The sequence below is a fragment of the Giraffa tippelskirchi genome, chromosome 3 (genome assembly GCF_054371585.1).
Source record: "Giraffa tippelskirchi isolate mGirTip1 chromosome 3, T2T-mGirTip1v1.2.pri, whole genome shotgun sequence".
NCBI lineage: Eukaryota > Metazoa > Chordata > Mammalia > Artiodactyla > Giraffidae > Giraffa > Giraffa tippelskirchi.
The window spans coordinates 32,086,553-32,101,108 of NC_137277.1; the positions used below are offsets into that span (position 1 = coordinate 32,086,553).

Genomic DNA, 14,556 nt, shown 5'->3' on the forward strand with positions numbered 1-14,556 from the left:
AAGCCAAGTCAGATGAAGGCACCAAGGAAAGGAAGGAAGACTCTGCCCCGCCAACTTCTCAAAACTATCAAGAAGCTGCGTGTGCTGTGGGTGCAGGAACCAGCCCATGACGCCTCTCGCTATTCAGGAGGAGGACCACAGAATTCAGGGATTTACCAAGGCTTTGCCGTTAAGTATGTGGCTGCGGAGGCCTGGATTAGTCTGCAAAACAAATAAAGGCAGGACCATTCACACACAGCTCATCGTATCTTTCCATTCATCGACATCCATCAGATCATGGAACCAAGCTGCCCAGATGCTTCTTTCTGGCCAGCGGGGCTTTCTTTGAGTCTTGGCGGAGAAGTCGCAGCCTCTTGGGCACCCCCTGGGCTTCTGTAATCGACTTCAGTTCTCTAATGCTGTTTGCTGGATTCCAGGAGAATCAACTCAGTGTTCCTGCTTCTCTCCCCTGGATTCATAGAGATCAGCCCCAGTGTACTAGCAGAAGGAGAGAGAAAGTCATTTCTTTCCTTCAGGTCTCCCAGAAACCTACTCCATGTAGTGGTGAGACATTGTCTAATATTGCTAACAGGCATAACTAAGCAGGAGAATTGGGAGAACATTCTAGACAGTAAGCTCTTTGAAATAGAATTCACATCTAACTCCTCTGTGTTCCATGGGGCTTTTCTCCCAACAGATGGTCAAAATATCTACTGAACTGCTCTATGACTTTATTTTTTCATTGAAAACTCAGAGCTGATTCTCTTTCTGCACTAAGACTTCTGAAGGGGGTGGAATAAAACAGTATTTAAGATTCAACTCAGGAGATATGTGTTAGTCGTGTCCAACTCTTTTGTGACCCCATGGACTGTAGCCCTCCAGGCTCCTCTGTCCATTGGATTCTCCAGGCAAGAATATTGGAGTGGGTTGCCATTTCCTTCTCCAGGGGATCTTCCCCACCCAGGGATCGAACCCACGACTCCTGCTTTGCAGGCAGATTTTTACCATCTGTGCCACAGCATTTACACTCCAACCCAGGAGACTGGTGCCCAAAGAGAAGAACGTAGTGGAGAAAACCTGCATGAGAAATGATGACCAGACCTGAGCCTGCCCACAGATGTCCAGGAAGGATAGGAGGTTGGGCTGTGTCCCAAAGCAAGAAAAAATAAGAGAACCCTGATGTCCTCTTGCAACCTTGAGCCTGATGGGGACAATGGCAGAGCCATGCTTCTGAATTCCAGTTGATGGTGACAAGTAGGCAATTTGAAACTTTCCTCTTGAGATTCAGAGGTGGGATTCTGGAAGGGAGTCTGAATCATAAATTCTTAAAGTAATATTTCTACATTAATGTCGAGAGGCTAGTTCACTCAGGTTTCACAACTCTTTTGAAAAAGTGAATTCCACCACTGATACTATAAATGTGAAAGCAATCTTACAAGCCAGCCTGGGGGTGTACTTCTGGCTGAGAGCACTTTCGTACTGCTTAAAGGGGCTCTGTGCTGGCTGCTACTCCAGGATCAAGAGATGCAGGTTTTGGCCTCAGCTGCTGCAACAGGAGGGGACTGCAATTTCTTCTTTTTGCAATGGGCAATGCCCTTGGGTCAATCTTATGTACAGCTCAAGACTAATTCTGTCCAAGGAGAGCAGATGTTTCTGTGAACAAACTAAAACTGGCAGGGCTACCTGGTAATAACAGAAGGACAAAGAACAATTCACCTGGCCAGCAGCTCTCCACTTGAGCATTTTATAACAAGTTTGAAAATTCAGGGGGAGCACTGCAGTTATTTCCAGTGTTATGGACAACGTGAGGCTGTGTTATCATTTTACTGTGCATGCATTTAAAGTCTCGCGGTTCAAGTTTGTAAATACGACCGCTTTGGGCTCTGGCTTTGGGATATTTGAAGCATCTCTGAGGCCTCTCCAATTTCTGTTTCATGAGGGTTAAAGACAGTGAGACGTGGACTAGGGCAGGGTTTTCAGACTCTGTTTGAAGAGGACACTGCGGAAGAGAAACAGGGTTATCTAAGAGGGGCGAGGGGGGCTGCGTGAGTGGGGCAGAGGCCCCGGACCCTGTTCCAGCCGGTATATATATATATATATATGTGTGTGTGTGTGTGTGTGTGTGTATACACACATAACAGACAATATATTTAACTATTAAAAAACCCCGAAAATCGTCAAATTAGGTGATCTCCAATGACTATCGGCTTTGCTTCCCTCCGTTTTACTCCCTTTCTTTCTCCTTTCCTCTTTTCTTCCGCTTCAGAAAATTCAAATGATAGAAGGAAGACATAAAAAGCTCTCTTGGGAAATATAGTCCCACCTTCTGTGTTTCTTGTCATCTTTCCCCCTAAAATCTCGAGCCTCTACAAAGTACAGTCGTGCTCACAGTGGTCCCCACAGTGCCCAGCGTACCACCCTGCACAGAGTCTGGGTCATCATGAAATATGTTGACTCTGATTGAGTAGAAAAGACCCAGAGACTGTGAGTTCTTGCTTCCTTCTCTGGAGCAACTGCCTTTACACACGTTGGCGCGCCGGGTGGTGGTGGGGTGGCTGAGTAAAGAGACTGGTGTTTAAGCTCTGAGTCGATGGGGCTACCATCTGGGCTCCCCATCTCAGCAGGTGCAGAGGCTTGTCTGCGTCCGGCTTCCTAGGCTCTGGGTCGATGGGGCTACCATCTGGGCTCCCCATCTCAGCAGGTGCAGAGGCTTGTCTGCGTCCGGCTTCCCCAGGAGCGCTAAGTCCCTGAGATCTAGGGGCTGGGCCTGCACTGGGCTGGGTGCACCTGCTGTAGCTTTGACAATTTTCTACCGCAGAAGTGACACCCTTGGAGAGGAGGTGGCTGAAGACTATGGGAAACTGATGCTGCTTAATATACCATTCTCATTTTGCTGAATTAAAAAGGAAACATTACTGCATGACTCATAGGACTTTCCCCAGCAACTGTCTTCAAGACACAATGGGCTATGGGTGCAAAATTTCTGTTAAGCAGTATTTCATTAATATATACACTATCTGATTCTGGAAATCCTGGAGAAAAGTGAAAAAAAGTGAAAGCGTTAGTCACTTAGTTGTGTCCAATTCTTTGGGATCCCACGGACTGTAGCCCATCAGGCTGCTCTGTCCATGGGGAGTCTCCAGGCAAGAATACTGGAGTGAGTTGCCAGTCCCTTCTCCAGGGGATCTTCCTGACCCAGGGATTGAACCTATTTTTCCTGCTCTGCAGGCAGATTCTTTACCATTTGAACCACTGGGGAAGCCTCACACTACCTGATTCTGGAAATCCTGGAGAACAAAATATTCTATCTTCATTGGACCCTACTCTGCAAATGGGCATTTAATTTGTATGCCTTACATAGGGGTGTTATGTAAAAATGTGCCATAGGATTCATTCCTGTTTTTATTAGGTGTCTTACTTCTGAAATTTAACTCCAGAAACCTCAAAAAAATTTTTTATTCTCCTCCAAATGGCAGCTGCAAGACCCAGGTTTGGATTATTTAAACATGTAGGTTAAACTTTAAATCGGTTGTGAACAGCTCAAACAGATGTAAAGGTACTGGGTCTCTCTACTTCAATTGCCTTTCCAGAATTAAGGGAAAGAGATGCCCATGAAGGATTGCTGTTGTTACTGTTTAGTTGCCAAGTTGTGTCCAACTCTGTGGGACCCCGTGGACTGTGGCCAGCCAGGCTTCTCTGTCCTTGGGATCTCCTAGGCAAGAACACTGGAGAGGCTTGCCATTTCCTTTCCAAAGGGTCTTCTCGACCCAGAGATCGAACCCAAGTCTCCTGCACTGGTAGGTGGATTCTTTACCTCTAAGCCACCTGGGAAGCCCCCATGAAAGAACTGATTATTTTAATCCCACTGAAACTGACGTATTCATCTTATATTTGAGGGCATGTGGTAGAGACTGTGGTCTGCTGAGAGGATCCTGGTGGATCGACACTTGTCTACACTCCACTGTTAGTGAATCATTCTTCGAGATGGTGGTTAAAGAAACTCAATTTTACACATCTGCAACAGGACTGCTTGGCTTTGAGCACCAATGTGTCTATCTGACATGAAGCCTGTAGACTCCAGGTCTCTCCTGTGTTTTAACACCTGCCTTGCTGGGCTGGCTAAGATGAAACAGGCCACACAGTGCCTTTGGTTTCTCATTCTAACTGTACATTTGATCGAAGCAGCCTCTCAGTTGCAGGATGAGATCTTTCTTCTGTGTTTAGCAAATCACTAAAAAAAGTTGTTCTGCCATAGGTCACCTGCTGTTTATTCTTTGTAGGGCTGAGCCATGAACAAAGAACTTCATCTGAATTCCCAAAGGAAAGAGCTTGAAATATTCTTAGTTCTTTTCTGACTATACTTAAAATGTTTAGACTTTGGATCACAGGGCACCAAGGTTACTAACTGTAGGACATTCAATCAAGGGCAAATGCTTGCTTGTTGCATGCTTAACTATGAAGTCACAGTCTGGACAAGGACCTGGATTTCTGCAGGAGTCATTATGGATTTTGACTTTTAAAATTTTAATTAAAAAATTTAAAAATTTAACTTCTGTGGGAAGAAGTTAGAAAGCATGACCTAAAGGAGCTTACACTGTAATTCCATTTATCTGGTACTTTTCCTGCTTTTATAGCTAACCAGAAGGTAGCTTCAACTGCTAAACTTGAAGTTTTCATGTTTCAAGGTAGGAAATTTCAAATATACCTTCTAAAAGATAGGATAATCCTTCTTCTTTGACCCAAATGATGGCTAGTAATTCAACGTTATACCATTTATACTAGAATGGTATTGCTGCTCATTATTCCAGAAAGGAAGCAATTGATAATATTCAATTAATTGTGGACTCAAGTACTCAAACAGAAGTGAAACCGAGGAGGTGAGAGAAAGATGATACAAGTGATGCTTCCAGGAAGAACAGTGATTATATCCAATTCTAAAAATAGGAGAGGGGGATGGAGGCCCATAGAATTGTGTTTCTCCTGTAATCAAACCCACTACACTGGAATTTTAGGTACAAACCTCTATGAGTAAAGGGAAGCCCTGGCAGGTGAGTAGCATTTGGGACAAAGCCTCTAAGGTCTTGGATTTCTGCTGACCCAGAGTCTGTGAGGATCTGGGAAGCCTGATCCCTGAAATTGGATTATGACCTGTGAGGTGCTTTCCAGCTCCCAAATCGCACGGCCCCCACCCCCCAGCCGCCCCCATATAGACCAGTCCATAAGAAACAGAGCTACTCACGTGGTACGATGCCTTGGTTAGCCAGCTGTTCTTGGGTCCTTCTCTGTTGGAGTCGTAACTGTAAAACTTAGAAAAGAAAGTGTTAGTATGTGAGCTGGGCTAAGACTGGTTGTGATCACTTCTATTTGCCTCGTACCTTTTTTTGCCTGATCACTCTTCTCATATTATTTCTAGAACAGTTTTGAAAGTCTGAAGTGTGTGAAGGACACTTGCATTTTGTTGTAGGCATGCACAAGAAAGGATGAGAGAAGCTGAGGGGTTGCAGGGTTTTCCAGCAAGTGAGTGACCACCAGAGACTAGAAGTCTCGTCTCCTCTTTGAAGTGAACATGATTTTCACAGCATCACACTCTGTCTCCCCCTGCTATGCTACCTGGGAGATACATAACATCATATGCTGCCATGATTTCAAAACAGGAGACAGAGTAAAGAAAGCTTGGTCTCGAAAGTGTCACCTGGGTTCAAATGCCACATCTTGCCCCTTCCTGGATGAATAACTCTGGGCAAGTTGTTCAACCTCTTTGATCCTCAGGTTTTTCAGTTGTAAATGGGAACAATGCCCTGTGGGATTGCTATCGTTTGATTAAAACATGTATGCAGGTTGTTTAGCAGAGTGCCTGGTACCATAAATCATCAATAAATGGTAGTATTGGGACTTTTCTGGAAGCCCAGTGGCTAAGACTCCACGCTTCCAATACTGGCAGCCCAGGTTTGATCCCTGCTCAGGGAACTAGATCCCTCAGGCTGCAACTAAGAGTTCATATGTCACAATGAAGCTGGAAGATCCCGTGTGCCACAACTAAGACCTGGCACAGCCAAATAAATAAGTTAAATAAATATTAAAATAATAAATGGTACTATTATGAGAGTCTGGAATTCACCTGGAAATTCAGAGAAGGGCTAATAGAGTCATGTTTTGGTTAGAAAATGTAAAACATTATAAATTGTACAAACTATCAATTATGGAACTTTCTGTTACTATCAGCACAAGTAGATTACATATATATCACATATATTTATGTATGTAAGTAGTTACATATATGATAGATGAGTGTAATATTTATGATTTCCTTCTTCTCTTCTCACTTAACCCCCTAAAAGAATCTATCTTTGGACATATACATTTTCTCAGGGAGATTCAGAGTTTGCCATCTTGACTCCTGGGTTTAAGCTGTTCAGGATGAGAATGGAAAGAGCAGAAATTTTCAAAGAGAGAGACTAGTTTGATCACCTTATAATGAAAAGAGAGAACAAGCATTGCTTTTATGGAGAGAAAATTAGAATGGAGAGAAGAAAAATGGAAAGGCTATACAGCTCTTCCAAGTTCATTTACTATTCCACAGTGAGGCTTTAGAGCAAATGCAGTCATAAGATATGCTGAGACAAGCTTCCCTGGTGGCTCAGTGGTAAAGAACTCGCCTGCCAATGCAGGAGACACAGGTTCCGTCTCTGATCTGTGAAGACCCCATGTGCTGTGGCGCAACTAAGCCTGTGCCTCAATTATTGAGCCTGTGCTCTAGAGCCTGGGAGTTGCAGCTACTGAGCCCTAGAGCCCTAGAGCCTGTGCTCCGCAACAAGAGAAGCCACTGCAAAGAGGAGCCTGCACACCGCAAGGAATAGTAGTCTCCACTTGCCACAACTGGAGAAAAAGCCCATGCAACAAGGAAGACCAGCACAAAAATAAATAAATAAATAAACATAAAAAATAAGATATTCTAAAAGAGTAATGAAGACAGGTAATGTTTAAAGGTGTTGCTATGGGTTTTGAATTGGCTTCTCGCCAACCTTCATGGGAGAGACCAATGTTGCTGAATTGCTGTCAGTTCCTTTGGGAGGCTAGACTGTGCTTCACTGAACAGTCTCATGTGATTCCATCTTAGGACTGAACATACAAAACAGAATCAAATGGAAATACAAGATTTACAGTAGAATATCTGAAGTAAAAAGATTCACCAAAAGGCCTAAAAAAAGAATGAATATCAAGTCAGTACACTTGAACACATCCCTGAAGAAGAGAGAGAGAAAATGATGAAAAAAGTGGTCAGACCCTCAGGTTCCTGCGCCCCAGTATCAAAAAGTCTGTTAACAACATCAGCTCATTCAGTTTAGTTCAGTTCAGTTCAGTCACTCAGTCGTGTCCGACTCTTTGCAACCAAATGGACTGCAGCACACCAGGCTTCCCTGTCCATCACCAGCTCCCAGAGCTTGCTCAAACTCATGTCTGTCGAGTCAGTGATGCCATCCAACCATCTCATCCTCTGTCATCTCCTTCTCCTCCTGCCTTCAATCTTTCCCAGCACCTTTTCTAATGAGTCAGCTCTTTACATCAGGTGGCCAAAGTACTGGAGCTTCAGCTTCAGCCCTTCCAATGAATATTCAGGATTGATTTACTTTAGGATTGACTGGTTTGATCTCCTTGCAGTCCAAGGGACTCTTAAGAACCTTCTTCAACTCCACAGTTCAAAGGCATGAATTAGATCATTAGATCTACTTGATCTATATAATTGATCTATATATAATAATCGGCTCATTAGAGTCCCAGAAAGAGAGCAGAAAAATAAATAATTGCCACAACTCCCCAAATTTGGTGAAAAACAGAAATTTACAGATTCAGAAAGTTCAACAAGCCCCAAACCAGATATAGTCACAGAAAAACCACACTTAGATTCATCATAATCCAATGGCTAAAAACCAAAGAGAAGGAGAAAATCTTGAAAGTAGCCAGGAAAAACAAAACATTACATAAAGGAAAACATTGATTTAAATAACCACAGACTTCTCAGCAGAAATCACAGTCCAGAAAATAAAACAAAATGAAAACCAAACAGAAAACTATCAACCCAGAACATAGAATATCCTCTAGGAATGAAGGTGAAATAAAGATAGTTCAGGTAAAGGAGAAAATCAGATAATTTGTTTGCTAGTAGACTTGACTACAGTAAATACTTAGGGCAATTCTTCGGGTTGAAGGGAAATGATATCAGAAGGAAATCAAGGTATTCAAGAACGACTAGAGTATATCAGAAATGGTAACTAGCTGGGTAAACTGTAAGGACCGTGTTCTTCTCACTGGCTAAGCGAAGCATGGCTGGTCACCCAGCGCCCTTGGCTTTGCCCCTCTTGTCACCTGGGAGCTTCTGTAGTCCTTCTCTCCAGTGAAGGACTGGTGGGCAGGCTGTCGGTTCAGCGCTCCAAGCCTAGAGGGAAAGACCAGACAGCCAAGGGCAGGATGATCCTGGCAGTGGCATTTGTCCCTGGGAGGCTTCTTCCCCAGGTCTGGCAAAGTTCCAAGGCTAGAGGTGGAGACTGAATGCCCACATCCCTTTCTGTGCCTGCTTCCTGCTGCACCTGGGAGAGTCTTGACACTGGGGCCAAAACTGTACCACCAGTGGCCTGCACCTCTGGACACAGCTGTCCTTAGCTACCGCCTGGCCTCCATCCCTGACGGTCTCTTCGTGCTTCACTGCCCTCCCTGCTTTCAGCTTGCTGTGGTCATCTGTGTCCCCAGAGCCCTTGGCAAACCTCCACTGCTCCACTGTAGCTAAAAATACTCTGACCAGAGTATTGCTTTCCAGTCCAAGCCTAACTCCTGCTCCCAGATCCAACCAGCTACACACTACAGGTATCCATGGAGCTCTCTCTTCACTTCCTTTGAGGCCATATGGTTATCTTTGGAGATGAAAGGGAGGGAGTGCTTGATGTCTTTTCCACACCATCCCAATGTGTTCTTGTATGGTTCTGGCATTCAGGTGTTGATCTGTCTCAGCTTTCAGAAACAAAGCAATTTTTTTCTCTAGTTTTGCATTCTTCTGGTCATCGTTATCAGAATTGAGAGTCCTGTGTTTAACTCAGGTTGCTTCTTTTTTTTTTTTTTAAGTAAGTTTCTTTATTAAAAAAATAAAAATCTCTACAATGTTACATTTAAGGACAAAACAAGATAATCAAAAACAATGTGATATGTCCCCCGAATGTTAAAATAAAGCATGGTGATTACTGTGACCAATTTGAGTTAGGCAATATTTATGTCATTCTAGAAATTTCCATAAATTGCCTAGGAACCAATAAGTAGATCTGAGAAGATATTAAGTTTAGAACAAGAAGGAATCCTCAGTACATGCTGTTCCTTTCTACACAATACTGAGTTTAGTGATTTTTATCTAATCATAAAAAATATCAGCTCTACTATATTAAATTCTCTTCAAGACTGACAATTAGCCCAACTTAGTTTTCTTGGTACAAACACAGATGTTTATACTAGTCAAGTTGCTTCTTTATTCAGAAATTCTGGGCTCTCAATTCTGATTTTCTCATTTGTCTGGCTTTTCCTGTCCCAGTTCTATATTATTTGAATTATTCTAGACTTAAGCATAGATTTTCATGCCTGGTAGTGAGGATCTTATATCAACCTTCTTTTATAAATGTGTCTTGACTACTCTAGCCTGCTTTCCCACCACCCACCCCCCAAATGAATTTTAGGATGTGAGTAGCAAGTTCTGTCATCACCTTAAGAACCTACCTCTCTGGAAGCAGAAGGGATACATTCCTTTAATATTCTATAATTATAAGTGTGAACCCTAACCAGCCAGAGAAGTGTTATCCTGTTTAAGATTATTAAAGAATATATACAAACTTCAGGGTCAAGGATAGTGCAAGACCAGGAATAGGTTCTCTGAATGCAGCTGGGACTGAGACTGGGCACCCAACTCAAGAATGGGAGCTAGAAGTACTATTCACAGTAGCCAAGATATGGAGACAACCTAAAGGACCATCTACAGATAAACGGATAAATAAATCGGTGGTATACAAACACAATGGAGTATTACTAAGCCATGAAAAAGAACGAAAGACTGCTATTTGCAGCAACATGGGTGGACCTAGAGATTATCACACTGAGAGAAGTCAGTCAGAAAAAGGCAAATAGCATATGATATCACTTATATGTGGAATCTAAAATACAACACAAATGAGCACATCTATGTGTTGGGGAAACACACAGGAAACAGATTCCCAAACACAGAGGACAGTTGCCAAAGGGTATTGAGGAAAGGGATGGATTGGGATTTTAGGCTTCGTAGATGCAAACTAGTATATAAAGAATGGATAAAAAACAAGGTCCTACTGTACAGCACAGGGAACTATATTCAATATCCTGTGATAAACCATTGTGGGAAACAGTATGAAAAAGAAGATATTACATATATATATACATATCTGAATCCACTTTGCTGGAGAGCAGAAATCAACACATTGTAAATCAACTATACCTCAATAAAATACATTTTTTTAAAATGGTAGCTAGACTATGTCTACACACCACTGGGTTGCAACCAGAACATGACAGTGGTCTGTGCCCAGCAGAGCAGAGCCAGCCGGGATGGGAAGGACCAGGTCCAGCTGGGCACGTCTCTCAAGAGTTTCAGGTAGAAGAGGAAGGAAATATAGAAATTGATGGATATAGTGACATTCCTCTTGTCACATAGACTTTGGACTCTAAAATTTAGCCTCATGGGTGCAAATTTCAAATAAAAGAATCTGGATGATAAAAAGGTAACTTCTGCCACACTAAACCCTATGTTTTAAGGTATTTCTTCCACTGGAAGGTTTCCTTTCAAATGAAGAATCAGAAGCCACTAAAACATGAGGCATGTTTCATGCTCACGGCTTTCTTAGTAACTCAGCACAAGGGACCTTCAGCTCAGTATCACTGTCCATAGTGTCTCCATAGCAACAGTCACGTAGGGTACCATTCTCACCAACACAGGTGAATGGCTCAGCCGAGTCTCTGGTTAGGATGGGGCTCCTGAATGATCCCAGGCTCTGACGGCATCACACAGTTGTTGCCATGGTTTTGGTGAGAAGTATTGCTTTTCTGAGGATTACAAAACACTTTATGTTCCAACCCCATGCTGGCTCATTCCTGACAGAGTGGAAAATGCGTCTCCTTGGCTGAAATGTTCCTCTTGAGTCCAGCCCAAAGATGACATTTTTAGGAAAGTTTGAGAAGAATCCTGGGGCTGTTACTGAGTCACGATAGAGTAGAAATGGATCTTTTCTATTTAAAGAGTTTTGTGCTACTGTTTGAAAATGTCACATTGCTAGGGAACAGTGGAAATGGAAAACTTTCCATTTGCCATCAACAAAGGAAGATTGTTACTGAATGTGAAGCAGAGGAGCTGAAGGGAAGTTCTGTTACCTGTCCGACCAAAATAGAAGGAGGCTGATGGGAATTTGATTTAATAATATTGGTCTGAACAAGCCTGGAGCTCTAAAACAGGATTACTCATCTGGAATGTAGCACATATAATTTCAACTCCTACCCCCATCCCCTGCTCCTACGAAGCTGTAGTTTAGACTGATTCCAGAATCTTTCTGGATCGCAGTTTAATACAAAGCAAAAGAAGAGATTAGCTTGGCTTAGATCAGGATTTATCTTATATCAAGAGTCACCTGGGGCCTGGGGGGAAAAAAAAAAAACAGTATCTCTTTGGGATCTTTCCTGGAGACTATGGTCCAATAGTCCTGCAGTATATAGGAAATATATTTTAACAAACATTCCAGGAAATTCTGAGGAAAAAAGTAGGTTTGAGAAATAGAAATAAGCAAATATACTATGTGAAAAAATAAGACCACATTTTCATACTGTTTTGTGACTTTCTTTTTCATTGGTAATATACTGTCATTTTTTTGGGTCAGGGGTATATCTGTACACCATCATTTTTAATGACTGCACAGTATCTGGTCATGCACCAATATCTGTTTAACAAATCTCCTTTTATCGTACATTTAATTTTTCTTCCTGCCTAAGTGATGTATTCTATTTGTACTCGTACTGAGACTATTGGAGGGTTTCCATTTCATTACATCCTTATTATTAATGCCATTAAAGAAAAAAAAAGCCTTACTAATTTGACTGGTATCCATTATACCTTTTAATAAGTCAGACACATTTTCATAGATTTGTTGATTATTAGTATCTTTTCTTTTGTGAATGACCTGATAACATTCTTTACAAAGTTTTCCATTGGCATTACATTTTCTTATAAGTTTTGGGAGAGCTATTTTTATCTGAAGCACATTAAACATAGTCATATGTTGTAAATTTCCCCTGGGTTTTAGTTTCCACTCAATTTTGAGTGCAATGGTTTTTTGCATTTAACATTTCTATATACAATCCTTTTAAAAGCTCTTTTATGATTTCTATCTTTGGTGTATACTTCGGAAAATCCTTTTCATCTCCAGATTATATATTCATTTAAATGTTCTTATATCTTTAAGATTTGGGGTTTTGTATCTGACTTTGCAATGCATCTGGAATTAAATTTAGTATATAGTATTAAAAAAGGTTTTCATTATTTTTACAAATTGTTAACTAATTATTCTAACATAATTTCTAATCAAACGGATTTTAGATATCAATTTTGTCATATACTACATACATACCTTTGAATCTGTTTCTACTCTTTCTTTATAGTCTGACTTCAATATTTTGTTTTGTTTGCTTACAGGCTGGATTTATTTCTGACTTAAATATACATTTTGTATGGCATGGGAGTCTGATTTGGGAAACCTTCAGCTCCCCAGTTGCATAATACTTGTGTAGATGACCCAGTCCAAGCCTTCAGAATGATTCCCAAGTAATTACAAGGGTCCAGGGTTTCAAACAATAAAAGTAGCTTCTAAAAGGATACATTTTCTAGACTTTCAGCAGTAATACTAGATGCCAAAATACATGGAACTGTATCAAAGTTTTGCGTGAACATAAATTAGAAATCTAACATTCTGGTCATACTAAGTCAAACAAGTGGAATCAGAATGTCATAAACTTTTTAGCTAGGCAAAAATTCATAAAATTTCTAAAATACATACATATTATACTGTATATACTATATATATATATATATATATATATATATATATATATATGTATACAAAAGCTTTTCTTCACAGAACTTTTTAGGTCTATTATATTCTTCTGGGCTTCCCATGTGGTGCTAGTGGTAAAGAATCCACCTGCCAATGCAGGAGATGTCAGAGATGCGGGTTCGATCCCTGGGTTGGGAAGCTCCCCTGGAGGAGGGCATGGCAACCCACTCCAGTATTCTTGCCTGGACAGTCCCATGGACAGAGGAGCCTGGCGCGCTACCGTCCATGGGGTCGCAAAGAGTTGAACACGACTATGCAGCACCTGCACACATATCCTTCTACTTCTCTGTATATTCATTCTATTAATTTTTGAGAGTTTGATATTGAAATTCCACCTAAAAATCTCACTTTATCTACTTATAAATAATTGTAATATATAGTGAAACTATATATAACATAGTTCTGCATTTTCTAAGTCTCCTGTAAATGTGTCTTCATACTTTCACAATTTAAAAAAATAAGAATTGAAAAATAAAACAGTAGCTTCTATCAGCAGCAGAGGTGACATATCAAGTCAAGACAGTGCCGTGTTTACAGATGGCAGGCAGGGAAAGCTTAATCCAGTGGAGTCTGAGTCTGAATCAGTCCTGAACTTCTCATGTTATCAGAAAAGGGAGAAGACAAAAGAAGAGAAAGTAAAGATGGGCCAAAGGTAGAAAGAGGAAGTAAAGAAGAAAGAGAGTAGGACAGAGGTTCAGTTTTTTATTTTAAGAAGAGTATTTGTGTCTGTATGAGTACTCCAGTGATGGCTCTCAGTTCGTATGTATTTAGCAGAATGTAAAAGACAGGTCAGGTTAGGGGCATATGAGGTCCTGCTCCAGAAAGGAAACAAGAGATGGGCCTGGTGTCTTAGTGTCTCCCAACTCTCTGGCAATTGTGAATTCTTGTTTATCACTTTCTGTCTAGAATGTGACATAGGAGAAGGCAATGGCAACCCACTCCAGTACTCTCACCTGGAAAAGCCCATGGACGGAGGAGCCTGGTAGGCTGCAGTCCATGGGGTCGCGAACAGTCGGACACGACTGAGCGACTTCACTTTCACTTTTCCTTTCATGCATTGGAGAAGGAAATGGCAACCCACTCCAGTGTTCTTGCCTGGAGAATCCCAGGGATGGGGGAGCCTGGTGAGCTGCCATCTATGGGGTCGCACAGAGTCAGACACGACTGAAGTGACTTAGCAGCAGCAGCAGCAGAATGTGACATGGGCCCATGCAGTTGTATCACACAACGAATCCCAAAGAAATTGCTGGGATCTGTGCATTAAACTTTTATTTGGTCCATCTAAAAAAATCATTACAAAGAGCATCATCCTTATCCTTACCCACCATTCCTATGCTGCCATGGAAGCAATGGCTTCCTAAGACCATCATATTATTGGTATTTGATTGATTTTCTGTTCTACCCTTACACCACTTAA

At 41.6% G+C, this 14,556-nt stretch overlaps 1 protein-coding gene across 6 annotated transcripts in view; it reads right to left on the reverse strand.

Annotated features, from left to right (window-relative positions):
• MYOCD (myocardin) overlaps positions 1-14,556 on the reverse strand; it is an 85,496-nt gene that overhangs the window by 47,953 nt on the left and 22,987 nt on the right. For 3 of the 6 annotated variants that reach the window (XM_081580661.1, XM_081580659.1, XM_081580660.1), the window contains exon 2: positions 5,219-5,284. In XM_081580661.1, coding sequence (XP_081436787.1) covers positions 5,219-5,284 — 66 coding nt within the window. Of the gene's footprint in view, positions 1-156; positions 478-5,218; positions 5,285-14,556 lie in introns of all 6 variants that reach the window. The other 3 variants (XM_081580662.1, XM_081580664.1, XM_081580663.1) reach the window with 2 other exon arrangements.